The 27,450-nt window shown below is 50.5% G+C and overlaps 2 protein-coding genes across 6 annotated transcripts in view; both read right to left on the reverse strand.

Moving 5' to 3' along the window:
• Nucleotides 1–5,160: 5,160 nt before the first annotated feature.
• Nucleotides 5,161–15,624, reverse strand: LOC101682611 (RNA-binding protein 4B). 4 transcript variants are annotated; one of them, XM_004759456.3, is made up of 4 exons: nucleotides 15,401–15,624; nucleotides 14,310–14,733; nucleotides 8,277–8,953; nucleotides 5,161–6,652 (listed from the first exon to the last, which is right to left on the reverse strand). In XM_004759456.3, the coding sequence occupies exons 1-3, from the start codon at nucleotides 15,602–15,604 to the stop codon at nucleotides 8,286–8,288; spliced, it is 1,296 nt and encodes a 431-aa protein (XP_004759513.1). In that variant the 5' UTR covers nucleotides 15,605–15,624; the 3' UTR covers nucleotides 5,161–6,652; nucleotides 8,277–8,285. The 4 variants fall into 4 exon arrangements, with proteins under 4 accessions (XP_004759513.1, XP_004759514.1, XP_004759515.1 ...); XM_004759457.3 differs by having other exon boundaries at nucleotides 5,161–5,771; nucleotides 15,401–15,620; XM_004759458.3 differs by having other exon boundaries at nucleotides 5,161–5,771; nucleotides 15,420–15,554.
• Nucleotides 15,625–21,002: 5,378 nt separating this feature from the next.
• The window catches only part of SPTBN2 (spectrin beta, non-erythrocytic 2), a 30,341-nt gene continuing 23,893 nt past the window's right edge, over nucleotides 21,003–27,450 (reverse strand). For both annotated transcript variants that reach the window (XM_004759484.3, XM_013059915.2), the window contains exons 24-36: nucleotides 27,191–27,395; nucleotides 26,313–26,687; nucleotides 25,377–25,621; nucleotides 25,139–25,277; nucleotides 24,775–24,859; nucleotides 24,325–24,521; nucleotides 23,854–23,996; nucleotides 23,691–23,766; nucleotides 23,549–23,599; nucleotides 23,106–23,326; nucleotides 22,634–22,807; nucleotides 22,050–22,092; nucleotides 21,003–21,862 (exon numbers count right to left, since the gene is read on the reverse strand). In XM_004759484.3, coding sequence (XP_004759541.2) covers nucleotides 21,629–21,862; nucleotides 22,050–22,092; nucleotides 22,634–22,807; nucleotides 23,106–23,326; nucleotides 23,549–23,599; nucleotides 23,691–23,766; nucleotides 23,854–23,996; nucleotides 24,325–24,521; nucleotides 24,775–24,859; nucleotides 25,139–25,277; nucleotides 25,377–25,621; nucleotides 26,313–26,687; nucleotides 27,191–27,395 — 2,188 coding nt within the window. In that variant the 3' untranslated portion in view covers nucleotides 21,003–21,628. The remainder of the gene's footprint in view (nucleotides 21,863–22,049; nucleotides 22,093–22,633; nucleotides 22,808–23,105; nucleotides 23,327–23,548; nucleotides 23,600–23,690; nucleotides 23,767–23,853; nucleotides 23,997–24,324; nucleotides 24,522–24,774; nucleotides 24,860–25,138; nucleotides 25,278–25,376; nucleotides 25,622–26,312; nucleotides 26,688–27,190; nucleotides 27,396–27,450) is intronic.

The raw sequence follows: 27,450 nt of genomic DNA on the forward strand, positions 1-27,450 counted from the left end.
ATGAAGAGGCTCAGAAACCTCCCACTGTTCCTCCTCCACGCGGGTAGGGTCTGTCCCTAAGACTGCCGCGTCTGATTGCCAGCTCCTTCTCTCTAGTAGCTTCTCACTGTGGCTTTCTGCTGCAGAGCAAGCACTGGGAATCCCAAGTCTTTCCCTCAGCGCTGCATTGGGGTAGGGGAGCCAAGTCATTTTCCCTTTTAAACCTCTGCTGCGTTCATTACCAGGGCGGCCCAGGATGCTACCTCGCTGGGCTCTTATGGACTAGCAGAGGTGCTGGCTAAATCAAATCTCGAGGGCCGTTGTGCAGTTTGAATTTGGCTGGGATTCAGAGGGCCTGCAGAACTAAGCTGCTGCTGACTAAAATCATCTCACCAGACCTTAACTACTCTTCCCTTGTGGGTTCCTGGGGCTAACGTCCTTTCTGGTACTTTCGTTCTCCTCAGCAGTAGAACATAGCCCAGACCTTGAAGCCCCAAGATGGGTTATTCTGACAAGCTGACAGTTTTTCCCAGGAAAGCGTTTTGATCTCTGCTTTCCTCCTTCCAAATCTCCTGGGGCAAGGACCAGATCTGTGAACCAAATCCTGACAAGCCATGAAGCCAACCTTGGGCAAGTTGCTTCTCTTCTCTGGGTTCTCTTGCAGCCTGCCAACCCTTTCTTGCCTTTCAGACAAGCTCTGGGCAATGCGTTGAGTGCTGAGGGCCTGGTATCTTCCCGTGCCACGTGTGGCTCTGCAGTGCTGCTGGCCTGCAGGGTGGAGCAGGCCTTGGGGGCTGCGGTCGGCTGTTGCCAGCTAGAAGCCGTGGCAGATCTGTGTTCCCTCCTACCCCCGGGAAGGCGTTGCAGTGGAACTCAGGGAGTTCTCAAACACCGCCTGGGGGGATCTGGACGCCTTTCTCCTGGGCAGCAATATTCAAGTCGAGCTAGGATTGATTTTGCTTTGTACCAGAAGCGCCTTATGCTGCTGCTGGTATGGCTGGGCCTTGCGTGGGTAGATGCTCAGAATCCCACCCCAAACAGTGGACCCCTCAGGAAGAAATTCATGGAGATGGAAGACCCGGGCTATTCCTCACGCCCAGATCGGGTCAGGGATATCCCTTGGCCTTCATTATCCCTCCATTTTTCAGTCTCTGTACACTGCTCAGTTTATTTGTTGCAAAGGAGAGAGGTCTTAAGGCACAAAGAATAAGCAGTAATTTTGGTAGGATTGCAGAAATAATTGCCCTTCTCTGAACCCCACCCAGTGCTTTTACCTTTCTCCTAGCAATTAACGTTTTTGTCGTAACATCCTCTCTGCGGAGATGGTACCTCATTCATCCTCTCTGCCCCTCGGTGGGGCCTCGTGCAGAGCCCCTGGGGCCTGGCCAACAACAGGTGTTCGGCAGATGTTAGGGTGGGAGAGGCACAGCTCGTTCTGTTATTTAAGGATTGATTAACCTCAGGGGTGTAAACCCTACCCCTTTGAGTGCCCCTTGCATCCCTTGTCCTTATGAATGATCTTCTTCGGCACGTATTTTTTCTCCTCAAGTGTCACCTTTTTTTGGGCTTCTTGATTAGGGGAGAGACCTCTGTTTTGTATCACATAAATTTCACCTTTGTGATGCTATTCATTTTTTTCTTTCTTTTCCAGAGTGAGTTTTTTTTTTTTTTTTTTAAATATTTTATTTATTTATTTGACAGAGAGAAATCACAAGTAGATGGAGAGGCAGGCAGAGAGAGAGGGAAGCAGGCTCTCCGCTGAGCAGAGAGCCCGATGCGGGACTCGATCCCAGGACTCTGAGATCATGACCTGAGCCGAAGGCAGCGGCTTAACCCACTGAGCCACCCAGGCGCCCTCCAGAGTGAGTTTTTAATAAGAAAAATGAGTCTGGTCCTGTTAACCCCCCAATTTAAAATCCTTTAATGGCTTCCAGTTAGTCTTGAAGTGAAGATGAAAATCCTAACAGCCTGTAAGGCTCTAATGAGTCGTGCCTGTAACGCACCTCCTTCAGATGCCTACTGCTGTTTCTTCCGCCACAGAGCTCCCTTCCTGGTTCCTCGTGGGTGCCACGCTCTGCCTGATCAGGGGTCTTCACGTGCACTGCTTCCTCACTTGGACGGGCAACTGCCCCACTCCCCCAACCTCCCGAATCAGTCACTGCTGTTTTCCTAGCATCCTGTCCTCCACCCTCCACAGTACCGATCAGAGATGTAATGAAGGTTTGCCTCTCTGCTAGGAACCACATAGGCTGCCTTCATCACCCAAATCCTGACCCACGTAGGAATTCAGTCACTGATAGATGAATTCACAGGCGCTTTTAGTGTGAGACCTCATGGGACTCTGAAGTGGTCTACAATGAGAAACCTGGTCTTAGTGAATAAAAGGGATTTATGGCCACAACATGCAATTTCTCATGGTAATAAAAGATTTAGAAATAAACACATTTGTTCCTACTCAACAATTTCCTTACATTGGCTGGAAACTAACCCCTTTCCCAGTATACCTATTTGGGGGGGAATGAAAGGATTTTTTTAAAAGTGGTATTAGGTACTTCAGAGAATGAGCCGGGGGCAGCAGCAGAGAGAGAGGGAGAAGCAGACTCCCTGCTGAGCAGGGAGCCCAATTTGGGGCTCGATCCCAGGACCCTGGAATCATGACCTGAGCCAAAGACAGATGCTTAGCTGAGTCACCCAGGCACCAGGCACCATGAAAGGTGTTTTTCTTCCCCCCTGCTCAAGATTTTATTTGTCAGAACACAAGCAGGGGGAGAGACAGGGAGAAGCAGACTCCCTGCTGAGCCAGGAGCCCGCTATGGGACAGGATCATGTCCTGAGCTAAAGGTACGCACTTAACCGACTGAGCCGCCCAGGCGTCCCATGAAAGGTTTTTGCTTTTTTTTTTTTCTTTAAAGATTTCATTTATTTGTTCAGAGAGAGTACAAGAAGGAAAGTGGCAGACACAGGTAGAGGAAGAAGTAGGAGCAGGCTCCCCCCTGAGCAAGGAGCCTGACGTGGGACTCCATCCCAGGACCCTTGGATCATGACCTGAGCCAAAGGTAGCCGCTTAACCGAATGAGCCACTCAGGCGTAAAAGTTTTTTGTTTTTTGTTTTTAATTTTTATTTATTTATTTGACAGAGAGAGATCACAAGTCGGCAGAGAGGCAGGCAGAGAGAGAGAGAGAGAGGAGGAAGCAGGCTCCCTGCTGAGCAGAAAGTCCGATGTGGGACTCGATCCCAGGACCCTGAGATCATGACCTGAGCCGAAGGCAGCAGCTTAACCCACTGAGCCACCCAGGCGCCCTCCCAAAGGCTTTTTTTTTTTAAAGGAAAAATATTTTGTAGGATTCTACAAGCCCCCCCTCCCCAAAGGAACTTATTAACCATCTAAACTGTGCTGTACAGTGTAGAAGCCACTGGCCACTTGTGGCTAATAACTAAATAAAAAACTGAGTTTCTCAGCTTCACAGGCCACATTCAGTACTTAACAGGCACATATAGCTAATGGCTATAAACTGAGGACAGTACAAATCTAGAACACTTCCAACACTGCCAAGTTTTATTGGACAGAGCTGATGCAAAACTATTTTGCAGACTCCCATTATTTTTTGTCTTGCCAGCAAGACAGAAATCAAGGAATGTTAAACTTAACTTTAAAAGTGTTCATGCATACACACAAAAACCACAGAAGAGGTACCTGAGATTTTGAGGTGGCCAATAAAACCTGTACATATTTCTCTTTGTTTTGCCTGGTGCAAAGGAAATCCTAGTACCTCTTTTTTTTTCCTTTACGTGAAACAGACAGCCCTGCCTCTTGGGGAATGTTGAAGCTAATGTGGGCCTTGAATACTTTTACCACTTGTTGCAATGGTGCATGGACAGGTTAACCTCTTCACTGTTGTATCCTACCCCCAAAACACCAGGGAAAATTTTGCTTCACCTATATCAGGGCTTTTTTTAAAGTAGGCTCCAAGCCCAGCATGGAGCCCAATACTGGGGTTGAACTCATGACCCTGAGATCAAGACCTGAGCTGAGATTGAGAGTTGGATGCTTAACTGACTAAGCCACCGAGGTGCCCCTATGTCAGGCTTAAGTATCAAGTATGTGGGGAAAGTGCTATAAAATTAGGTTGACATTCACAGGTAGTCAGAATTTACACATTAGTGTTTCTATACAGGTTTCAATAAATACAGCTTAAGTAGGATGGAGTCCATCACTGAACTTGATTTTATGGGGAACTAAGCAATGATAAAATGTCCACATATCTGGGTGGCTCAGTGGTTGGGCCACTGCCTTCGGCTCGGGTCATGATCTCGGGGTCCTGGGATCGAGCCCCGCGTCAGGGTCTCTGCTCAGCAGGGAGTCTGCTTCCTCCTCTCTCTCTGCCTGCCTCTCTGCCTGCTTGTGATCTCTCTCTGTCAAATAAATAAATAAAATCTTAAAAAAAAAAGTCTATAGAGACATGTAATTGTAGAATGTTGTCACTGCTAATCATTTTTTTTTTTTTAAAGATTTTTTCTTTATTTATCTGACAGAGATCACAAGTAGGCAGAGAGGCAGGCGAAGGGGATGGGGAGGAAGCAGGCTGCCACTGAGCAGAGAGCCTGATGCGAGGCTCGATCCCAGGACCCTGAGATCATGACCTGAGCCACCCAGGCGTCCACTGCTAATCACTAATAACCCTGCTTTTCTGCTAAAAAAACATCACCTGTTCTCCCTCTTGGATCTCTCATAATGATTATTCATTTTAGCCGTAGTCTGCACCTAGCAGAGTATTAACACCACAGGAGACCTCTTTAAGTAGTTCATAAGTGAATTTAATTGACTATGTACTATGAAGTCAAACTGATTCAACCCGATAGGTCCTTGGCAATATTCTGACTTAACTTTTTCCTGACACATGGGTTCTAACCTGGGTCTGCTAGCCTGTAAAGTGGAAAGAGTAGCTGTGGTTATAGAAGGATGGAACCTTACTGTGAGCAGTAGCATACTTATCGATGTCTCGAGATGCTGGATGATTTTCCTCTGCCCATTGCTAAGGCCTATTAGATCACACTAAATCCTTCCTTGTACATCGAAATTTCCAGTGTGTAGTCCTTCAAATTTTAGAGTTTCAACACAACTGAGAACAAACCAGAGATCCTGGTGGTAAATAACAGTCAACACAAACACAAAAAGGTACTTAAGTGTTAGAAACGTTTATTTGTCAAAATATTAAAAAAAAAAAAAAAAGTGGGAGGAGTGGAGTAAAACAGGCTAAATTTCAGCTAATGCTGTACCACGATCACAGGTCAGACATAAAAAAACAAAACAAACAAAACAACAACACCCCCACCCCCAAAACCCCAATGGTCCTAGCAGTTTCAGAAGATTAGCTTCAATGTTAGAGTCCAGAGCTAACAGAGAAGAGTAAAAGGTCGCTTGCCACTACATGGTCATTTTAAAGGGAAAGGAGATGTTGCAGGTAGACAGGGAGAAGGGTTCAACTCCTAAGGAAAGCAAGATAAGAGGGGCTCCACTGTACAGGAAAGAGGGGATGCCAGCATAATCCTTACCTAGGGCCGCTCAGAGGCTGAGAATGTAAGGAACAGAGTGAAAGGCTACAGAAACTAGTATCAGGAGGAAAGAAAAGTCAACTTAGAAGAATTAAATTAAGAAAGAAAACATAGTTGGTCACAAACTCCTTTGTTTACTGAAACATGAAGCAATGGAAACATCCCGGCAAAGGGGACCGCGCGGAGCAAGTTCTCATATATGACCGCAGCCCGAGGGTTCAGTCCGCAATTATCCTACCTGAAAGAGAGCACAACACAAGAAGCTTACACAATGCCTGGAGAGCAGCTTGGCTCCGAGTACAAGGGCCCTGGTCCCGTCCTGTATTCCAGGGGGAAAAGAACAAAGAACAAAACAAAACCAAGTCAGACTGGATCAAACTTACATCCCGTGTCATTACCAGGGGATCTACTCACAGCTATGTACAGAATGAGCAGCAGTCTCTCTGGAAGACTGCTGTGCTGCCGATAAAATCTATCTTTCTCATCTTTTAATCCATCTTTTAGGCAAGACAACCTCTGTGATACAAAGCTACTGTCACTGCAACAAAGGGCATACACGATAGTATCAAAAACCATTAATTTAGTTGAGTCCCAAAAAAGCAGATGATGCCAAGATCTCGAATACTGCCAACTGCACTACTCTTAAGTTTGTTTCATGTCACGGTTTCACAGTAAACAAGTTTTCAGAAATGGCAATCACAAAGGGTATCATTTGTCCTGCAACATACCTACATGTCCTACTGTCCCAGAGTTAGAACCGTAACTCCAGCAGTTCCCCTACGTGGTCAAATCTCCCTTAACCAAATCAAAAGAAGAAACCCTAAAATTCTCTAATTCTTCCACTGATGATGGGAACTCCAGACACCAATGGCTGGGGGAAAAAAGAAGTTAACTCACACCAAGTTCCTCTACTTATTACAGACAAAGGGCCAAATCTTGGTCTTGATCTGTACCAACCGACTTCAAAAGTTGTGACGTTCTTGAATCAGTTCTGCTAGGGTGAGACCCAAATTCAGATCCCCAACAGTTCTGGAGTATTTCCTCCTGGCAGCCTCATTAACATCAGGCTCCTGGGACTGCAACCAACTCAGGGTTATTCAGTCCATTTGAGGTTCACACCTGGAAGGTAAGTTTCTTTAAAAGTCATCACTAAAAAGAGGTTAGTTAAACAACCACGGCTTGCAGTCAAAATTCACTTTAAAATACCTTAGCGATACCCTTAAAGACTGTAATACACTAACTTAACTATAAAACACATTCGAGGAAAACAAGTTATCTGGTAGGTGATACCACCTTTAGAGAACTATCCCACTTCGTGGCAGATCCAGCTGCATTAAAAATAAAAATTAAGGCAATCTACACAAGCTTTAAGACTGTGTACTTTATACACATTAACACGCTGCTGCTACACAATGTTCTCAGGAGATCAGTCTTGTCATGGGCATCTAGGACATAATTTACCACAGGTTCGAACCATTGTTTGCTTCTCACTACCTAAAAGGGCAAATTCCTATTGCTTTAGTTTCTTCTACACATATATATCAGCAGGCTAAGTAAGGAACCCTGGAAACTCCATTTAACTTCTTGAGTAGGTTCTTGAGTAGGCGTCCTGGTCAAGTGATGCTCAATTTCAAGGTACAAGGAAAACCATGAGAAGAGAAAGTTGTCACGATGCCATTTCCACTCAGATGAAATTTACCCAGATAATCCTACTAATTATCCTTGCCATTCCAACATCTTTGGTGTACATTTTCTAAAGCAGGAAAAATTAAATTTCTGGGGTCACCACCAGTGGGATTTTATACACATTCAGAAATTACCTGTTTATTTAGACCCTTACGTGTTCCTCCTGAACATACACCAAAACAAAAATTGCTGGGGAAAAAGAAAAGTGTTGGGGCTCTAAATGATAGTAACAGGGTATGCCGAGATACGGTTTCAAGGGCTCAGGTCAGGCAGAGTAAGGTGCTCTGGATTACTAATAAGGAAAGGACTCCATGGGACAGGGGCACCGGAACATTTTGCTTTCAAGGGTCTTAGAACTCAACACCTAAAGCCTTCAGGGCTTTATCTGGCCTATAGATCTAGGATATTAGAAGAGTTTCCGCTGATCAAAACTAATGACCTAAGTAGTAGCTATATTAGGAAGTGAGTAGTTTAAAGCTGTAGTTAAAATTCTCACTGTGACGTTCATGACCAATTCCTGAACCTGTATTCTTCCACCTACATCACAATGACTTTTCTAGTGGGAAGAGAATGGTTTTGGAGCCCACCTCGCCTGAGTTTGAATTCTGACTGCCTCTCAGTTATCCACATGACTTCAGGCAAAGTACTTAACCTCTCTGAGCCTTTGTTTCCTTCTCTGTAAAAGAGAAAATATCTCAAAGGCTTTTGGTGTAGATTAAATGCTATCATGGACAATGAGGGCACTCGGTAAGTGTTCTCTTAACTATGTTTCTGTCACGCAGATGGCTTACATTCGATTAAATAATACCCTCCTAACCGAGTTTGTTGTTGTTCTCTCCGAAGGAGCCAGCTGGTTGGAGTCATACACTAAAACACCTCAACAGGCCAAATGAACCTCTGGCCTAAGCTAGAGAAATATTTAAGACTAAAATGTAAATTTCTGTCTCGTGGCTACTGTCCTGGCAGCAAACAAACACGTGGCTTTAGCCTCCTCTATGCAGCACAGATCTCTTTCAAGGAAACTCGAGTCTCTTAACCACACCGACCCCACTCTCACCTCCAGTTTTTAAAAGGCTGAGTACCGCGCTCGGTCCACATACTGCTCCCGCTCATACCGGGCCATGTCATACAGAGAATTCCGTGCAGCGGCTGAAGCCTGAGACAGCTCACTCTCTGGCCCGTAGCCGTAGCCCTCTCCGACTGTGGGGAGCACAGCGGCAGCACGACGCAGGGGGCTCCTGTCCCTTCCGTAATAGGAGGAAGTGTTGGCAGCGGCGGCAGCCATGGCAGCCGAGGTGGCGGCGGCACCTGAGTTCGGCAACAGGTGTCTGTCGTAGGGATCCACAGAAGTGGAGTTGAGGTGACTGGTCACGGCCGTGTTCTGGACTTGAGGCAGATGGGACATGGTCTGCTCCGCGTAGTTGTACGCGGAAGCCGCTGCCGCCGCTGCCACCGCCTCGTAAGAGCGGACCCGGTAGCGCTTGTAGTAGTCGAGGGCTCCGTACGCGTCGTTGTAATACATGGATTCCCCGTAGCCCATGGTGTAAGGCGTGCGCACCGCTCCGTACTGTTCGTTATACTGCTCGGTAAAGTCCGCCACACGACCCGTACGATCTACCGGACACTCTTTGGACCAGTGCCCCTCTTTCCCGCACCGATAGCAGCCGCTCTGGTCTCCCATCCCGGGGGCAGTCCGAAGCCGGCTGGTGGACAACTGCACGTGCATCCGTTTGCCTTGAGGAAACAGACGTAAGAAGATTATAACTCACTGACGTTCCTTAATCCAACCCCACGTGAAAGTAAGCTAGCTGGTGTAAGACACACAGACATACACGCGCTCCGGGAACCCTATGTCAGCGGTCCCCTCCAAAAGCAGTTCAAGTTGTGATACAGATGACAGCTAGAAACTGTGAGTCCTCGGAGAGCAGGCAACACTACTCCCATCAGGTAGCCGGACTCCCGGCTCGTGTGTCCACGACCGTCCCTTCCTTTCCTCTGGCCCCCAACACAGAAACTGACAACTTTTCCACTTACCACTAAGACTGATTACAACTGTCCTGATTCAAGACCTGCCAATTCCTCCAAATCAAACAGTCAACAAAACCTCAGTTATGCCACACTTGAAAAGCATCTTACCAGCCTCTTACTGATTTACTCAGGGCAACGTAAGGCCCCAGCATTTACTGTAGCTTAAAAACCACGGCACCCTGTCCATCTTGTTTCCTCCGGCCTCTTTGACAGGTGTCACCCGAAGGCTATGCTGACACACGCACCATACACTGCTGCACCTCAGCCCCTCTAGGAGTTATGCAACCCTCCTGATTTCAACCCCGCCCCTGTGTTTTTCAGCAAGGGCGATCCATGCCTATGTGGAAAAGAAAACTTGACCAAGGTCTCTCAACAGCAAGAATTAGGAAGATACTGAAGCAGTACTGGGTTTTTTAGGGACAATGTGTACCCACGTAATTCAGCATTTCACCCTGACATGTAACTTACAATCCTTCATAGGGGATTATCTCGTTAGAAAAATGCAGCATTTGCCCTAAGAGCCTCAGGGCACCCATACAAACAAGCAGTATCGATTCTTCCAGGAAATGGCCAGCACCATGACCAGCTACGAGAAGAAACCATCTCTGCTCTGGGCTTCTGCCTAGGGGCCCTTACTGATGAAAACATCAAGGTCTTTAAAAGCAGTTTGAGGAAAGGAATCATTTTGGCAGGATTCTGTCCCAAACTGCCTAAGACTTTGGAGATCAAGTCAGTAGTTCTCAAACTGTATGTAACCGAAAGACACAGCCACTACAGATGCAGAGAACAGGGACTTCAGGTCACTCTTGAGGGCTGCTCAGAACAAATCCCCCCTCCGCGATCAGCAAGTTGCTCTCTCTTTAACAGACCTTGTTCTGGATGCAGCTACGCGATAGGAGGCCTCGTGCTCCACCATCCTGTTGGAAACGCCTGATTCAGGACGGCAGCCAGAACAGCGCCATGCACTGACCGTGAGAGGGGAGCGGGTTAGTGCAGTAGTATCACTTTAGTCAAACGCAGTTCTGCCCAATGTCTAAGATTCCAACCACCCTGGTTTCTGGTAGTTGCCACCTCCAACTTAAAACCCCTTCTTTAGCAGAAACCAAAGTGCTCAGGTTTTTACTTCTAGCTGCCAGCAGAGAGGCGGTGTCCATCATCACCACTGACAGTCAAGAGATAACAAATCTTGGAATGTAGCAATTAGTCACCCATTGTTTTCAGAGATTTAAATACTCCCATCCTCATTCTTAAAAATTATTGGGCTGCCTGGGTGGCTCAGACATTAAGCGTCTGCCTTCGGCTCAGGTCATGATCCCAGGGTCCTGGGATTGAGTCCCACACTGGGCTCCCTGCTCAGCGGGAGGCCTGCTTTTCCCTCTCCCATTTCTCCTGCTTGTGTTCCCTCTCGTGCTGTCTCTCTTTGTCAAATCAATCAATCTTAAAAAAAAAAAAAAAAAAAAAAAAAAGTTATTAAGGGCCACATGCTAACTATGCTTAGAACAGAAACAGATTTTTTTGCCCCAATTTCTATCTCAAATGTAGAGTTTGACTGGAAGACCAATAGTTACTTGGTTTTCACACATGCATGGTGACTTTAACCTCTGTGATAGACATAAACTGTTCCCATTCTGAAGTCACAGGAACTCTGCCAATCTAAAAAGCAGCCGATTCAGAGACCTAGAAGTACATTTAAAAAAATTTTTCAATTTAATTTGCTTTTTACTTTTATAGATTCTGGCCCAGTTTTTGTTCTTCTTGTTGTTGTTGAGAAACAAAACCCAGTGATTTTTCTTTGGTATTTGTTACTACATCCAATCTTCATTTTAGTTTTACTGAGAGAACGCCTAGTTTATAAACATCTATGTTTATAATCTACCTCTGTAAGCAGCTGTGAAAAGGATTCAGGTAAAAGAAATTTTTAACTAAAACTAAAAAAACCCTGTAATAGAAGTGCTAGTCGTCCCCCCCCACCCCGGGCCCATTCCCCCCCCCCCCGCCCAATCTCTCCTAGGTTGTAACTAGGTTTTTAATTTAAATCCGCTTAAGTTATTATAACTGAAAAATACTCTGCTTCTATTACTCTATTACCTTAAGGAACCAGGGCAAAGGAAATTGAAAGACTAAATTCCACCACTCTGCTACACTTGGAGAGGACAAAAGTTTAAAGATTTTCTGAGACCTCAAAAGTTACTGAAATACGTTGCCAACATTTCCCAGAAAACCAGCCTAACAGAAGTGTTTTCTTTTGAAAGCTGGAACAAAAAAGATTATTAAAATGCTGAGAGATGGGCAACCTGGGATCCTCTAAGTGCTGAGCTCCTAGCATGTGCCAGGACCCCGAGAAGGCTGGGGGTGTAGCTGCTCCCTAACACCGCTCCAGCTTCGTGCTTGTTTGCGTATAGCGAAAACCAAGCCACCTGACCTCTTACACATCACTCCCAATTCAGTTGCTTGAACTGTTACTTGGGAACAGCTTTTTCAGTTAGAGTCTTCCAGTGCAAACTGTTTGCCAACTCAACAGTGGTTCAAGTTCACTGCTGCTTGTGGACAGGAAACAGGTCTTGAAAGAGCCAGGTTAACTCAGGTTCCCCTGCTTCCTTTGATAAGGATTCCTTCCTCTGATAAGATAAATGCAGAAGCCTAAATGGCAACAATTAATAAAGGTTCAGGGCACCTGGGTGGCTCAGTGGCTTAAGCCTCTGTCTTCAGCTCAGGTCATGATCTCAAGGTCCTGCAATCGAGCCCTCATCGGGCTCTCTGCTCAGCACGGAGCCTGCTTCCCCCTCTCCCTCTGCTTGCCTCTCTGCCTACTTGTGATCTCTGTCAGATAAATAAATAAAATATTTAAAAAGAAAATAAAGGTTCAGAGGATGTTCAAAGTGGCACTCCTAAGAGGCCGCCTTCATTGGCAGCTGACTAAAAAAGCTTTATAGACAAAGGTGACAAGCTGCTATCTTGATTATATTTTCTATAAAACTGCAACGTATTATCCCACGCCAAACCTTCTCTGGTCAGCTGGAAAAAACAGAACTGGTTATAAAAATGTCTGTATGTGTAACTCCGAGTAGAGTGCTTTCTCCAGAGTGGACAGGCTAAGAACATGAAGACCAAGTCAAGGATTCTTCTTTTCCAATGATGACATTTTAAAGAATTTCATGGATCACTGTTACTCCAACATCCATTTCCCAGAGTAATTAAACTTGCTTTATTAAAACACACTCTTCCCAAGCCAACTTCCCCCAGTCAACTAACTTCTGTGTGTGTACTTTTGCCCTTATCCTTTTATTCAGTTGTTGTTAAAAAGGTAAGGACATGCAGTACTATATTACTGTGACATCTTTGCAGAGTCTGGACCCGACTTTAATTGCATTCTTCCCACATTTTGTTACCTGTCAAGAGAGAACCTCTATTTCCCCCCAACACTGTCCATTCATGATCCCATCTCCATCAAGTGAGAAATAATTAAGAATATTCTTAAGTCTGTCTGAAGTGCAACAGCTTTCCAAAATAAATTAAAAAAAAAATATATATATATATATAAGAGAGGGAAGTGAGGAAAGCTATCATTTTTAAGTCAGCTTCCGACTGTAATGCAAACACTTCAGTTGCTACAGACAACACTCGCCTTTCATCACGGAGCGCTTACCGTCCGTCTACTTTCACATCTATTACCTCATTCTCGCCTTACTACCATCCCATGAGGGAGGTACTGCAGGGATCATTAATTCTACTTTGTAAGAGGGGAAAATGAAGCACAGAGAGATTAAAACACTGGTCCAAAGTCACACATCTCGTTAATGGTAGCAAGTCATCTGTGACTCTCGCCCTATGCTTTAGAGAAGAGCTAAAGGCCAGGACACCACAGGCTGAACCCAAAGAGATCTGATGCGCTCTTTATAATCTACACTATTTGCAAACTTTCCTACCCCTTTCTAATCAACTTTTCCTCTTCTGGCATTTCTTTTTTGACTCTTTTCTAGGTTTAGCAGAGGACACTTAAGTACTTCTCAACGAACCTTTTAGTGGCACTGGGAAAAAATGGTATTAACTTATGAACCTGAAAAGTGGCTGGAAATGCGTGGCTCAAGATGAAACTGTCAATAAAAAACTGTAGAACCGCGCCGTCCAACAGAACTTTTTATAATGATGGGAATGTTTTCCCTTTACACTAATATGGTCACCAATAGACTCATGTGACTTCTGGGTGCTTCAAACGTGCGTCCAACTGAAAAATTGAAATTTAAAATGTATGTAATAGCCACATGTGCCTAGGGGCTACCATATCAGACGGCTCAGTTGCAGTCTTCTGACAACCTCAAAGTATTAAATTATAACCTATGGAGCTTTATAATTGGTAAAATTATATAATAGGCTCCATAACATCCTTACTGGAAACTTACAGAAGCAGGACCATCATCTTGTTCGACCTAGTATTTTTAAAAATTTTCTTTTTTTCCCATTAGGGTTAAATAATAGTAGGTAGAAGAGAACAATCCAGTGCATGGCTTTGGGCTGACAGACTGAACAAATCTGAGCCCTCAAAAGATACTTCCCCAAATCCAGGTTCACCATCCAGAGTTAGAATATAGGGATTCCTCCAGATGTCTCTGTTCCTCTTTCCCACAACAACCTATCACCCCAGGCTGTAAAGAGTATAAATCCTAAGCACTTAAACTCTCAATATAAGGCTTTTTGATAATAAAAACAGATAATCCACAGACATTTCTCCTCTCTTCTCCCATGAGGCAGGGACTCATTTGCCTAGGCAGGTTAAACCTCCAGCAGCACTCAAATGAATGAAGACGGCGGGATGAAGTAACCCAGTTTGTGCCTCTACACAGCTGCTGAGGAACATTTTGCCAAGTAAATCTGCAAAAGGGGTGTTTGCTTCTCCAAGAGTAAACTGTACTTAACAGTGGAAAACACACAATCTTTCCATTACATCCAGCTAAAACAGAATGGAAGACACCTCCCCTCCAGCCTCCTGGTCCTGTGCTCTTGTCTCTGTCTTGTCCTAGACCCCGCTACTCAGTTCTGCCACCCAGACCCCAGGGCAGTTCACCTTGAAACTCTGTGTTGTCAAGGCCCCTGATGGCCTCCACTGCATCCTCCGCCCGCTCCATGTGTACGAAGGCATAATCTTTCACGATGTCACATTCAATGACTGGACCATACTCCTCAAACTTGGCCCGAAGCTCCTGGTTGGTACAGGTAGGACTGATGTTGCCCACATGCAACTTGGTTGAGGCTTTGCTCTTATTCTTGCTGGCTTCCACGTTGATGTTCACCCCGTGCAGCTTGTAGTGGTGCAGGTTGCGGATGGCATCCTCGGCCGCCGTCTTGTCCTCTATGTGCACAAAGCCGTAGTTTTTGATGATGTCACATTCCAGCACCTTCCCATACTGCTCAAAGAGTGAGCGGATCTCCTGCTCTGTGGCCTCCCGGGGCAGGTTTCCGATGAACAGCTTCACCATCCTGACAAGAGCCTGGGAGGGAACACATAAGATGTCCAAAAGTGAGGGGTGGAGTGGGAAATTTCAGTGCATTGCATTTTGGTTTAATTCTCCAAAAAAGTTCTTGGCACCTTCAAGATTCAGGACCCCCTACATAAACGTTCATTATTTTTCTCTTAATAGAGAGAAAAGGTTTGTACATTAAGAGGTAGCATGAGACCTGTGTGACACCCCAACGGAGGCTGGGATCAGCAGGCATCGCACCGTCTATCATCTCCGTGAAATGAGCATTTAAATAACAAAGTTGGCTGTTTTAGGTCTTAAAATACTCTCTTTGGGGGACAGGAAAGAGCAGAGCTCAAGGAGAGGGCAAGAGGCGTCTATCTCGAGTGTCCCCGGTAACGAGGTTTTGGAGGGAAATCGGTGTCCCTCTCCTCCGTGCGGTATTACCGTCTACGACACTCGAAGAATAAAGAGGCTTCCTTGGCCCCAACCCGGGACCCCCCCCCAGCGACCCAACCTCCAGCTTTTTCGCCCCAACAAAGACTCGACCCGACCCCTGCCCCGCCCCCTCCGGAGACCCGGCCCCGCCTCCTCCCGTTGTCTTCCCCGGACCTCCCGCGGCAAGAGAATCCCACACCTTGGGCCGGCCCCGTCCGCCAGAGGCCCAGCCCGACCCGCCCTCCGGCTCCCCACACACCCAGAAGATCCCCTCGCACCTCCGGGTGGCGGCGGCGGTGGCGGCGGCTCCCGCGTCAGAGAGAACCCTACAAAATGGCGACGGCCGCTCGAGCCTCGGCGCGACCGGGCCCTTTCTCGCGCGCCAGCTCACGCACGCGCGAGTGCGCGCTGCCTCCGTCCCCTCCCCCTCGCGGGAGCCGGGCGACCAATCCCGCGGCCGCATACAAATGGCTGCTCCAGGCTAGGCTCCCAGCCTCCCCGGCACGGGGGCGGGGCCAGCTGGTGACGCCGCTGCGGAGCGGAGGTCAGCCCGCCCCCAGCCCCGGTTAGCCAATCAGCACTCTGAAAGCCGGGTGGGGTGGGGGTCTGCGCTCCAGCGTCAGGAGGGCTCCGGACGCAACCACTACCTTGGCGTATTCAGAAGCCCGGGGAGTCGCTAACCATCACAATGGATCGTGCTATTGGGCCAGTTGGGGCGTGGGGGGGGGCGGGGAGCTAATGACAAAGGGCTATCTCACTGGGTCCTCTAAATGGGGGTTTTCTGAGCAGGCTGGCCAGCCACCTCGGTAGCTTGGGTCAGCATTTTAGAGACACAGAAGAGCCACATTTTAAGCAAACGTAGTCCATGTTTGTACAGCTGTAAATGTAACTCAGCGTTCCATTGCAAGCCTCTTCCTGGTGAGGAAGCAGAACCAAAGATGGCAGAGCTGGGAGAGCTCTAAGATGCATTGTGTCCACGCTGCATTTATCGGTCACATGTTGTTTGCTCACGGATGTGTGTGGGCTGTTTTTCTCTCTTTAGTTACACAATTAACACTATTAGCTCTAATTGTGTGTCCTTCACGGTTCCCGGTCCGTGGTGACTACACCAAGGGAGCACTTGGTGCAGAGGCCCAGAAAAGTTCTTTGTTTGGGGCGGGGCGGAGGGACTGGGGTGAAGAAGGGTCTCCAGGTCCACACCAAGCTGCTGGCGGTCTAGGCAGCTGGGACTCCGGGCGCTTTCTAGCATTCAAAATTCTGCTGTGGTCCAAGGGTGCCTCCTGGTGGCAATAGAGAAGCTAGTAGGTGGATTAGTCACTGTCCCCCTTGAACAAAGAATAGACGTTTATAGAGATTGATGGATCCAGCTTATCTCTGAGTGGAGCATGCTGGGGTGGTTGTCAGTCACCATTCTTCATTGTGGTGGCTCCATAGAAGCTTTTCTGATACCATCAGGCACAAATTCCCCAGGCTTCCCTCCTCCTCCCCAGCTACTCTGATGTGTTTCTTTCACTGAATTCTTTTTGTTTCCCAGCCATTTTAGAAGAGGCACCGTCCTTCCAATTTTAATACGACTCATGATTTTTCCCACCTAATTCGATCTACTTCTCCCTTTTCTCCTCCTCTTGGCCATTTCCAGTTTCTCCCACACTCAGACTTCTAAAACATGTATAGGGACCTCCTTACCCATTTCTGAAATACCTTCCACTCACCTTCACTATTAATGTTTTCTATCTTGGGGTCCTTCCTTGTGTTCCAGGTCAGAGGCTTTGCAAATGGGGAGTCTGAACCAACTATTGCCCACCTTTGTACATGGTTTTGGGTTCCGTCCACCTCTTCCAATGCCCCAAATTTTCTGAGGTCACCAAAGCTAATGTCCTTTTAAGTTTTCACCCTTCTAAAGTTTTCATTTCGTTCAGCATTTTCTTCTCCCGTGTTTTTATACTGCTCCTCAGAGCTCTGACTGTACCGTTCTGTCTCCCTCCCCGCTTCTATTTCTCTACTCTTATTCCTTTTATCTCACGTCCCCTTCCCTCATAGGCAACCGCGCTAATGAGTTTAATATGTACTATTTTGTTTGTGATCTTGCCTGACATATCCTTTCAGTGCGCATTTGCTTTATCCATTATAAAAAATGTTTTATTGTGGGGGCGCCTGGGTGGCTCAGGGTTAACCATCTGCCTTCGGCTCAGGTCATGATCCCAGGGTCCTGGGATAGAGCCCTGCATCGGGCTCCCTGGATGGCAGGGAGCCTGCTTCACCCTCTCGCACTACCCCTTCCTTGTGTTCTCTCTCTTGATGTATCTCTGTCAAATAAATAAATAAAATCTAAAAGAAAAAAATAAGACATCCGGACTACACTAACATTATCTAATCTTTATAATAACATTTCCCCTAGGTTGTGGCAAATGCCTTTTTGCAATTGTCTTCTAACGTGGATCATAACAAGGTCCATCGGTTGTGCATTTGGGTAAATTATGTATTTATGTAAATTGCGTTGCAGGGCTCATTGTTTTAGTTTTTGCACTAAATACCCGTGTTGCTGCACATTATGTAACCCATGGAACTAACTCGTCTAAGTAGTGCCAGGTTGTTCTCTGAAGAACTGTATCCGTCACCCCTCACACCTGCAGCGCGTGAGGGGGCTGTGTATCAATAACTCCGCCAGTGTTGGACATTGTCCAGTTTTCTAATTTCTGCTAGTGTAATAAAGTGATATAGCACTTGTTTTAATTTGCATGATTACTAATGATCTTAAGGATCTCCTCTTATTAGTTTCTTTGGGATTTCTTTTCTGTAAATTTCCTGTTCATATCTTTTGCTTAACTTTCTTAGTGGTTGCAATCTCCTCTTTGTTGTTACTTGCAGGATTTTTTTGTATATTCTAGACAGGGATCTCTTTAAATATTTTCCATCATTCCACCAACTTATTTTATGTATAAACTTTGTCCATGGTGCCCTTCATTGAACAGAAATTCTTAATTTTTTATGGTATCTAATAAATTTTTGTCTTAAAGTGTGTGCTTTTGCAGTTTTGTATAAGCTGTTCTTTTCTACCCCCGAGTCACAAGTGTATTCTCCTACATTTTCCTCTATTAAAAGTAGTTTTTTTAAAAACTATCCACATTTCGGGCGCCTGGGTGGCTCAGTGGGTTAAGCCGCTGCCTTCGGCTCAGGTCATGATCCCAGGGTCCTGGGATCGAGTCCCGCATCGGGCTCTCTGCTCAGCAGGGAGCCTGCTTCCTTCTCTCTCTCTCTGCCTGCCTCTCAGTGTACTTGTAATTTCTCTCTGTCAAATAAATAAATAAAATCTTTAAAAAAAAAAAAATAAAATAAAAACTATCCACATTTAGATCTGTAGTCAATTCAAAGTGGTGCCATCCTGGGGTGCCTGGCTGACTCAGTAAGTGGAACTCGTGGCTCAGGGTTGTGAATTCGAGCCCTACGTTGTGTGTAGAGATTACTTCAAAAATAAAATGTTAAAAAGAAAAACAAAAGCAGGGCTGTCAGACAAATATAAGGTCAGCCATTTATGTAATTTAAAAATTTCCAGTAAAGACATTTAAAAAGTAAAACAAAACAGCTGAAGTTCATTTTAATACTTTGGAAACCCAATAAAGCTAAAATATTGCAACATATAATCAATATAAACAGTATTAATGAAATACTTCAAGTTCTTCTTTTCCTCTTCAGTTTTTGAAGTTGGTGAGCATTTTACACGTACAGCACGTTTCGCTTTGGATTTGTCCCATTTCAAGGGCTCAGCAGCCACATGTGGCCCATGGCTACTATCTCGGACAGTGCAGCTCTAGAGTTCGCCCTCAGAAGCCATGTTTGGTGAGAAGGCAAATTCGTTTTTCTCCAAATAATCCATGTTTAGCTGTCCATATTTCGGACTTGTGGTGCTTGCACAGACTGTATTTTTGTGTTCTAATCTATCTCGTAGCCCATTTCATTCTGTCTCTTTCTGGAACTTTCTTTTTCTTCCACTCATATCTGAAGGTGTCTCTCAAGACTTACTTCCTGACCTTATGTTTATCCTTATCTGTGTCCGGTCACCTGGATGACGCTCAAAGCACCTTTTCATGACGTCTCTGTTCGCAGGGACTGACTCCATCTTCCCAGACGGCTGAACTTGGCTGCCCTATTTCCATTCACATTTTACACACTAAAATGAGCCTTTCTTCATTTATTTCTCACTCCCATATACATTTCCCTCTGAAATGTCCCATTATGGCTTCTCCTCCCAACTCTCAGGCTTGCCACATTGCAGTGGAAAACCCATTTCCCTGGGCACTCTACAATGTTATGTCTCTTTCTTCCTTTGCACAGTTGGACCAGAAAGACAAGAGAAGCTGATGGGTCATCCCGTGTAGTCCCATGACAGATTGTTCCAGTTACATCTATCCAACATACTGACTGTGGAGTACTTCTGAATCTGCTTGTCTTAAGAGGAAGGGAGAATTATTCTGTGGGCTGTCTGGTCTACCAGATCTCATGTTCGGAGACCATGCTGGTTTGGGCTGTGTTGTGTGAGTCCTGGGCCTGCACACACCTGACCCTTTGTCATGGCTGATGGTGGTCAGGGGTCTACTCGTCCAGGGTCCTTGGCCACTTGTGCTAAAGATAGGGCTGCTTAGGGGAGGAGGTGCGGGGATGGTGAAATAGGTGATGGGGGTTAAGGGGTGCGTCTGTCGTGAGGAGCATCAGGTGATGCGTGGAAATGTTGAATCGCTATGTCGTACGCCCAAAACTAATAGAATGCTGTATGTTAACTGTACTGGAATTTAAAATTAAAAAAAATATATATAGGTAGGGCTGCTTTTCTGGAGAGATCTCCTCTGAGCCCCCAAAAGAAATGGTTGTTTGTATGTTTCTGGGAAACAATGAAAGAACAAAGCTTTTCCTGTAGGAGAAAAGGCAATCATACTCTTACCCTCCGATTGCCAAGCCCGAGACAAGGGAGTAAACTAATTTTTTTTTTAATACTTCACCGGATCTAGAATATATTCTGTGTTTTGTGTGTTTACACACTTTGGATGTACCTGGTGGCTTCCCAGAGTGAGGTCATCCTATGGGTCAGTGGATTGGGAACTTGCCACTTCTATGACCCCTGTCTAACCCCCCCCCCTTTGTCCTCTCTGTTGGGGAGGAGACAGAAGATGGGGTCAGTCCTCACCCTCATGCGCTCCACTTTCCACTGTCGGGCTGAGCGGTGGCTGACACTTGCTTGGGCAATTCAGTCTTCCATTTTTGAAAACAGTTGAGAGAGTCATGAGTAAAGAAAGCTGTGCCAGGGAAGGAGTTGTTTGCTGCCTTTTAACATTGATAGTGCTTGTTACCCTCACCCTGACCCACGGAGAACTTCTTTGGTCTAAAAAGAGGCTTGTCGTTGGTCAGCCCAGCAGACGGGAGGTCCTCATCATGGGGAGATGAGACCAGGGTAGGGAGGCTCTCAAAATAATGTGGCTTGTTAAAAAAAAAAAAAAAAAAAAAAAAAAAAAAAAAAAAGAAGGGACGCCTGGGTGGCTCAGTTGGTTAAGCGGCTGCCTTCGGCTCAGGTCATGATCCCAGCGTCCTGGGATCGAGTCCCACATCGGGCTCCGTGCTCAGCAGGGAGCCTGCTTCTCCCTCTGCCTCTGCCTGCCATTCTGTCTGCCTGTGCTCGCTCTTTCCCCCCCTCTCTCTCTGATAAATAAATAAAATCTTTAAAAAAAAAAAAAAAATAATGTGGCTTGTTGAGGGCCGGGAGGCTGGTGGCAGAGTGGAAACCTGACATACAGGAGACCAGAGCCAAAGGCAAGGATGTGGACACAGGCAGGGAGGCTTGTGGTCGGGAAAGCAAAGACACCCGGAAGCAGTGAGAGAAGCTGAGCTGTTTAATCACCTCCTTGGCCAGGCTCCAGGCTGTGGCTGCCCCGAACAACTCACACCGGGAAGCCACGGAGCGTCGCCGGAGATGGAGTGGCCGCTCGAGTCAGAGGAGGAGTCAAGGCGGGAAGGGGGAGCTTCGGGGGCTCTGACTCGGCCATCTGGCAACCTCGCCCCCAGGTCCTGCTTCAGCTCTGACAGGTTCCTGGCTGGTCCCCAGGGGCAAAGGACTGAGGGAAGTGCCCTCTCTGCGGTGGGGGAGTGACCTGAGGCAGGGGCAGCCGTTCCCACGTGGCCTACGCGGAGGGTGCAGCGCGGTCCGCACCCGGCTCGGGGTTGGGGCACAGGGCTGGGGGGAGAGGGAAGAACTCGGGAGGCGGGAGTGGAATTGGGGGTCGCCTGGGTCCCACCACCAGTCTGGAATTAAATAGCAGGAGAGGAGCGTTGCCCTGGGGAACACTGACTTGTCCTCCGAGACAGTTCCTGGTGATGGGCTGACCTTGGCAATAGACCCTAGCAGCAGGCAGTTGTCCTGACAAGAGGGTGGTCCCTGTTGGCAGTCCCTGGCAGTTTCCTGAATCGAGGGAAGAAGCCGGCCTGGGAGTCTCGCCCCCCACTACTTGTTCTTCTTGAAGAAGCTGAAGCGTTTTTCTCTCTCTCGTTCTCTGCCGTCCTTGCTGCGAAGTACGACAGGCCCCTCCGCCCCGACCGGTGACACCGGGGGCATGGTCATGGCCCGGGTCATGCCCCGGGCGGCACTGGGCAGCGCTGGCTCCTCAGGCTCTCCGGAGGCAGAGGACGCGGTGGCAATGGCGGCATTCACCACCCGCAGCCACGAGCTCATCTCGGCCTGCACGGGGCACAGAGGGGCCGGGGCTCAGCCGTGAGGCCGCTGCGGGGCCGGCGGACGGCAGGCGGGCCTCCGAGGAGTGGGCAGACAAAAAGGGAGGGCAGGGAAGAAAGGGGAATCCGCAGCTGGAATGTTCTGAGGAGGGCACGGGAAGGTGGGAGCGTGGGAGGAGAGGGGGCCAGCTCACCTCATCCTTGGCCTGGAATAAATACTCTTTTCCATCCTGTAAGCTGTTGGGAGAAAGAGAAACGTCAGGGCAGAGCTGAGAATGTGGGAGGGCTACCTGAGAGCCGGGGAGAGCTCGGGCGTCAGGCCGAGAGCAGGCTGGGGAACAGGCGGCCGCGGCCTTCAGCGCCGGACCAGACACGCTCTGCACATTCTTCCGATTCCCAGGACCGCGCAGAAGCGCACCCTTCCAGCCCGGCTGCCGGGGAGCCTGGTGAGCTCACTTGCACCCCAGGCCATGCCTCTTGCTCCGGCCGCTTGCTGGCGGGCAGGGGCAGGCCCTGGGAGGTCCCCGGCAGCTGGGCAGCACCGGCCCCCCGCCTTCCGAGTTCCCACCCAGAATCGCATTTTGGCTTGCCATCGTCGTCTTGGGGCTCCTGTGCCCCCTTACTGTGGATTAGAACCAGGACCCCCCCACCTTTCCCTGATTTCCATCGCTGGCCCCAAACCCCCAGCCCTGTGACTCTGCCTCCGCGACGAGCTAGTGGCTTCCCTTTGCATCACCCCCTGCCGCCCTCCCACCCCGAGGGCAGCTCGCACTCCTACCCCAGCTTGAAGACGTGTTTGCGCTTCCGATAATCAAAGGCGACGCTGCCCTGGGCCCTGGCCAGGCTGACAGGCACCTCTCCGTGGTACGGCACTCCCGCGCTGGCTGCCTTTGCGTCCTTATAAAAGCCGAGGCTCCCACGCCGGAGGACGCAGTACACGTTTTGCCATGACCTTGGAGGGACCGTGGTGCAGGTGAGGCGGGTGGCCGGTGTCTGCGGGGCCTAGACCCCTGGGACGAGCTCGGGTGTCCGAGGACTGCCAGTGCCACCCGTCGGTGGGCTCCTTGTCTTTCCCCGCTCCGGACCCTCACCTGAGGCCCCGCTCTCCTCCTGGGTCCTCTCCCGGTCCCTGAGGCCCCTCCTCCTCCAGAGCACCCCTTACCCGTCTATGGAGGAAGGGTTTGCGGGTTTGCCTCTTCAGAAGGCGGGAACGGGAGAGGCCACCAGTGCCGGGTGGCCGGGCCCAGTACCTGTTGGCAGCCTTCTTGCCAAAGGCCTCCATCTCCTGTTTGCGACACAGCATCCCCTCCATCTGTTCCTGCGCAGAGAGCTCGGGGCCTCGGGGCGGCAGCGTGGCAACCCGGGCTGACTCAGACGACCTGCTCTGGGGCATGGCGGGAGGGGCCGGGCCCCGCGTGCGGCTCTGCTTGTCTCCCCGGGGCCCATTGGCCTCGTCCCCAGGGCCAGACCCCTGTGGGGAAAACGGAAGACGGTCGGCCTCATAGGAGGAGATGGGAAATAGCTCGCCTGAAGGTCATGAAGCTTCACCTCCAGGAGCTGGCCTGCCCGGCCCCCGCGTGTCCCTTGGGCCGCCGGCCTCTCCTGTACCCAGCGTCACCGCTGCCTGGCTCACGCCCCCGTGCGCCCCTCCATCTCCCGGTGGTTCACACCCAAACCTCCGGGAGAAACTCACAGGTCCTTCTCCGAAGGTGCCCTGCTCCAGTCTCTGCTGCTCCGACAGGGGCTACAAGGACAAGAAGCTGTCAGAAGACCAGCCCGGGGAGGGGGTGGTGTGCTCAGGTCCCGATGGGGGTGCACAGGGCAGCGGGGCTCACCTGTGGGGTCTCTGCGTCTGCGCAGACTCCGTTGACGCTGGCCTGCTGGGTGGACGCCGGGAGCCGGGGGTGGGTTCTGGAACAGCAGGAGGTGACACAGACCGTGAAGCCGGGGGCGGCTCGGACTCCGCCTCCTCTCTCCCCGGAGTGTCCCAGCGCTCACCCGTCCCAGGCGGCGCCGGGAGCTGTCTGGCTGTCCACCAGGTCCCCGGCAGGCCGCCCGGCTGTGGGCTCTGGAGCAGGGGGCTGTTTCCTCCGTTCCTCCTCGTCCCTCTTTCTTTTCCGCTCCTTCTCCTGCTCTTCCAGCTGTCAAAACATTCTGGGATCAGAGCACAGAAGGTCTCCCTTAAGAGGACCAGGGCCTGGGGGAAAGCTGACATGCCTCAGCTCAAGCCTGATGAAACAGAAAGGATTGGCAACAGAATTCCAGAAGAAGGTGCGGATTGGAAACAGCGGGGCAGATGGTGTCTCTCGCGTCGCCCTGGCCGGGGTGGGGTCGGGGTGGACTGATGGCTCCAGCTGTGCTGACAAGCGGCACGGTTGGCTCCCATTTGGGAGAGGCTGGCGCAGAGGGGACAGCAGGGGCCTGGGGCAGTGGAGGGGGCGGGCAGCCCTGGGGTCCCACAGTCCTCACCGCTGTGAGCTTCTCCAGCGCGCTGAAACGCTCCTCCCAGGCCACTGCTGACTTCTGGAAGGCCTCATGCCGCTTGATGAGGCTTTCAACCTCGTCGACGGAGCAGCCCAGCTCAGCGCTGCGCACCAGCGGCTCTTGGCTGCACAGCCAGGCCTCCGCCATACCCGCGTCTCTCCCAAACACGAGCACCTCCAAAACTGCAGGGGTTGGGGGGTGGGTCACAGGGAGAGGGCAGGTCAGAGCAGCAGCAGGGCACTGCAGCCGCAGCCCTTCGAGAACAGAGACCCGGAGGAAGCCAGTACTCCAGAACAGGAGCATGGTGTAAGCCGGGTAGTGCCAAGAGTGGGCACCTTGAGTTCCATGCCCAGGCCTCTTGGTCTTACCTACTCTGGTCTGCTTGGTCTTATCTACCTACCCTTCTCCTGAGCCCTGGCCCCCACGGCAGCTCACCAAGCTGGAGCCAGTCCATCTTCTCCTGCCACTTGTCTGCGGTCTCCTGGCGCCGTGCCTGCAGCTGGGACAGCTTCTCTGAAATCTGGGGGGAGGGGGGCGGCCAGAGACGTGAGTTAGCCCCCAGCGCGACCTTGCCAGGATCCCTGGAGGACTCACACAGGGAACCAGTGAATTCTGATGTCAGGAGGCAGACGGTTCGGGGGGTTGGGGGGGCTACAGTTGGAATGGGGAAATCCCTGAACAGCACTGACGTGAGAGAGGTTTCTACGAAGGAAGAATGAGAGGAAGGAGGGAGACTCAGACATCGGCACTCGGGCCTCCCCCAGAGAGGATGACCCGGCGGCGCGCACACATCACCCACCTCCTCGGCTGCGTAGTGGCTCCTGGCAAGCAGCCCCTGGCCCATGTCGATGCATGAGGAGAAGCGGTCGGCCCTGGCCTCTATCTCTGCCTTGATGCCCTGATGGTTCTTGATGACCAGGTCTGCGGAGGACACATCCCTGGGGGCCCAGAGACCACGTTACTGCTGGGCCCACAATCCTCTCCCGGCCGCCCGTCCACACCCCGTGGAGGCCGCAGAGCACTGGGGGGGGCCTCACCGGGGCCGCTCCTGGGCGTCCATCTGCAGGTTCACGCCGTCCATCCACAGCATCAGCTCCCGGACAGCCTTGAGGAAGCGGAACTTGTCCGTGGTGTCCAGCAGCAGCTGGCGGCGGGCAGCAGAGCTTCCCTGCAGCTGGGTCCAGGCCTCGGCCACAGCCTGCATGTGACGGCCGATCTCCTCGGCTTTGTCTCCAGCGTAGGCCTTCTGGAGCCGGAGGCCATCGTCCTGCACCTGCTGGACCTGCGGGGCCCCACTCAGAGTGAGGGAGAGCCGGCGGGGAGGATTCCGAGGAGCTGGGGCCTCCCAGTCCTGGTCTCGGGTCTCCGTTCTCGCCCTCCTGTCCATTTTATCAGCCAGAGAAGCAGGAGGCAGCGCAGAGGGATGGGGTCTGGGAAGAACGAAGGCTGGTGCCCAGCATAAACCTTGTCACACCCCACCCTGCTGGGTCTCAGGAGGGGGCCTGCAGGTACGGGGGAGCAGGGCTTTATGGGACCACTGGCCTCCTGAGCTTTCAGAGGCCTCTCCGGGACATGCGGGACCTCAAAGATTGCTAGAATGAGATTTCCAGCCAAGAAGGGACACGGATAGTGGCTGATTGGGTTTAAACACTTGGAGGGAGAACCCATGCTTATTAGGCGGAGGTCTAGAGCACTAAGCAGGGCGGGACCCACAGGCGGATTTCAGTGCAGTATGAAGAACCCTGTCATTAGGACCATCTGAAAATGTCACGGGTCCTCAAGAAGGCTGTGGACGGCGTGGCTTGACATGCCCTGGCCAGAGATGTTTTCCTGGAACTGGTCTAACCTCATCCCTAAGTGTCGCTCCAGAGAATGCCACCCTCCCTGCGTTTCTGCCACCCCCCCCCGCCCCCACCTTTTCCCCACCAAGTCTTCCCCAAGCCAGCCCCCATCTCGCCGCACGGGGCGCAGACCTGGGTGCTGAGGGCCTGGATGTCGTGCTCGAAGGCACAGTGTCGGCGCTGCAGGGCCTCAGCCGCGTTGAGGTCACGGCCCGTGCCATCAGGAAGCTGCTGCTGCTTGTGCTGGACCCGCACCAGGGCCTGGCGGGCCCCATGCAGGAAGCGCTGCAGCTCGTGGGCTGCGGCCAGCACCTGACCCCGTGTGTCCAGCAGCTCGAGCAGGTCAGCCCAGGCCTCATTGAGACTGTCCTTCCACTCGGCCACGGTGGCCCGGGCGGCGTGACCCCCGGCGATGAGCCCATTGGCCAGAGCGTTGGCACCGTCCACGCGCTCCTGACCGATGGTGCTCGTGTCCCGGGAAAACTCTCGGAATTTGTCCCGGAGCATCTGGAGGAGACATGGACAGCGCCGTCACGCTGGCGGACACAGTCCCTGCCTGACCCGTGAGTCTTCTCCCCCCCAAACCCAGAGCCCACTTCTGTCCCTGGGCCCCATGGGGCAAAACAGGTTTCTTCCAGGGGCAACTGGTTTCCATTTACCCCCGATGCGACTGATGCCCCCAGGCCCTAGCAAAAGCACGGGGGTTGGGGGGTGCCGGGGACCTTTGGCCTTCAGACAAGGATACCCTAATTATGGTCCATATATCTGCACTCATGAGGGTTCAAGCCCCCAAACTCTGCAGAGGAACCTCAAGGCCCCTATGCTGGTGAGTTCTGTTGGGAAAGAAGGATTGGAAATTTCCTTTTTGGCCCGTCTACATGCAGCCCCATGACTCCATTCTGCACGATTCTTCGGATACCCAAGGATGGCTCCCCTCAGCCCAGTCTCCTGCCCTCTGTCCCCGGCCCTCCCCGGGGCGGCTCTGCGGCCGGTGTCCACCCCGCACTCACAGTCACGTGCTCGTAGTCCTGGCCCAGCTCATGGGAGGCCGCCACCACCTCGCGCTCCTGGACCCACTGCTCCAGGTCGTCCAGCTCCCGGCGGAGCTGGCAAAGCCGCAGATGCTCCTGCAGCCGCTCCCGCCGCTCTCCGGCCAGCTCCTTGAGGCTGGCGTACAGCTTGTCCACCTGGGCTTGGCGGATCGATATCCGTGTGCTGCGGGGGCAGGACAGGCACTGCGGGGCTTAGGATGCCAGGCTCTGATCCCCCT

The sequence above is a fragment of the Mustela putorius genome, unplaced genomic scaffold (genome assembly GCF_011764305.1).
Source record: "Mustela putorius furo isolate JIRA1106 unplaced genomic scaffold, ASM1176430v1.1 tig00000127_pilon_pilon_pilon, whole genome shotgun sequence".
Taxonomy (NCBI): domain Eukaryota; kingdom Metazoa; phylum Chordata; class Mammalia; order Carnivora; family Mustelidae; genus Mustela; species Mustela putorius.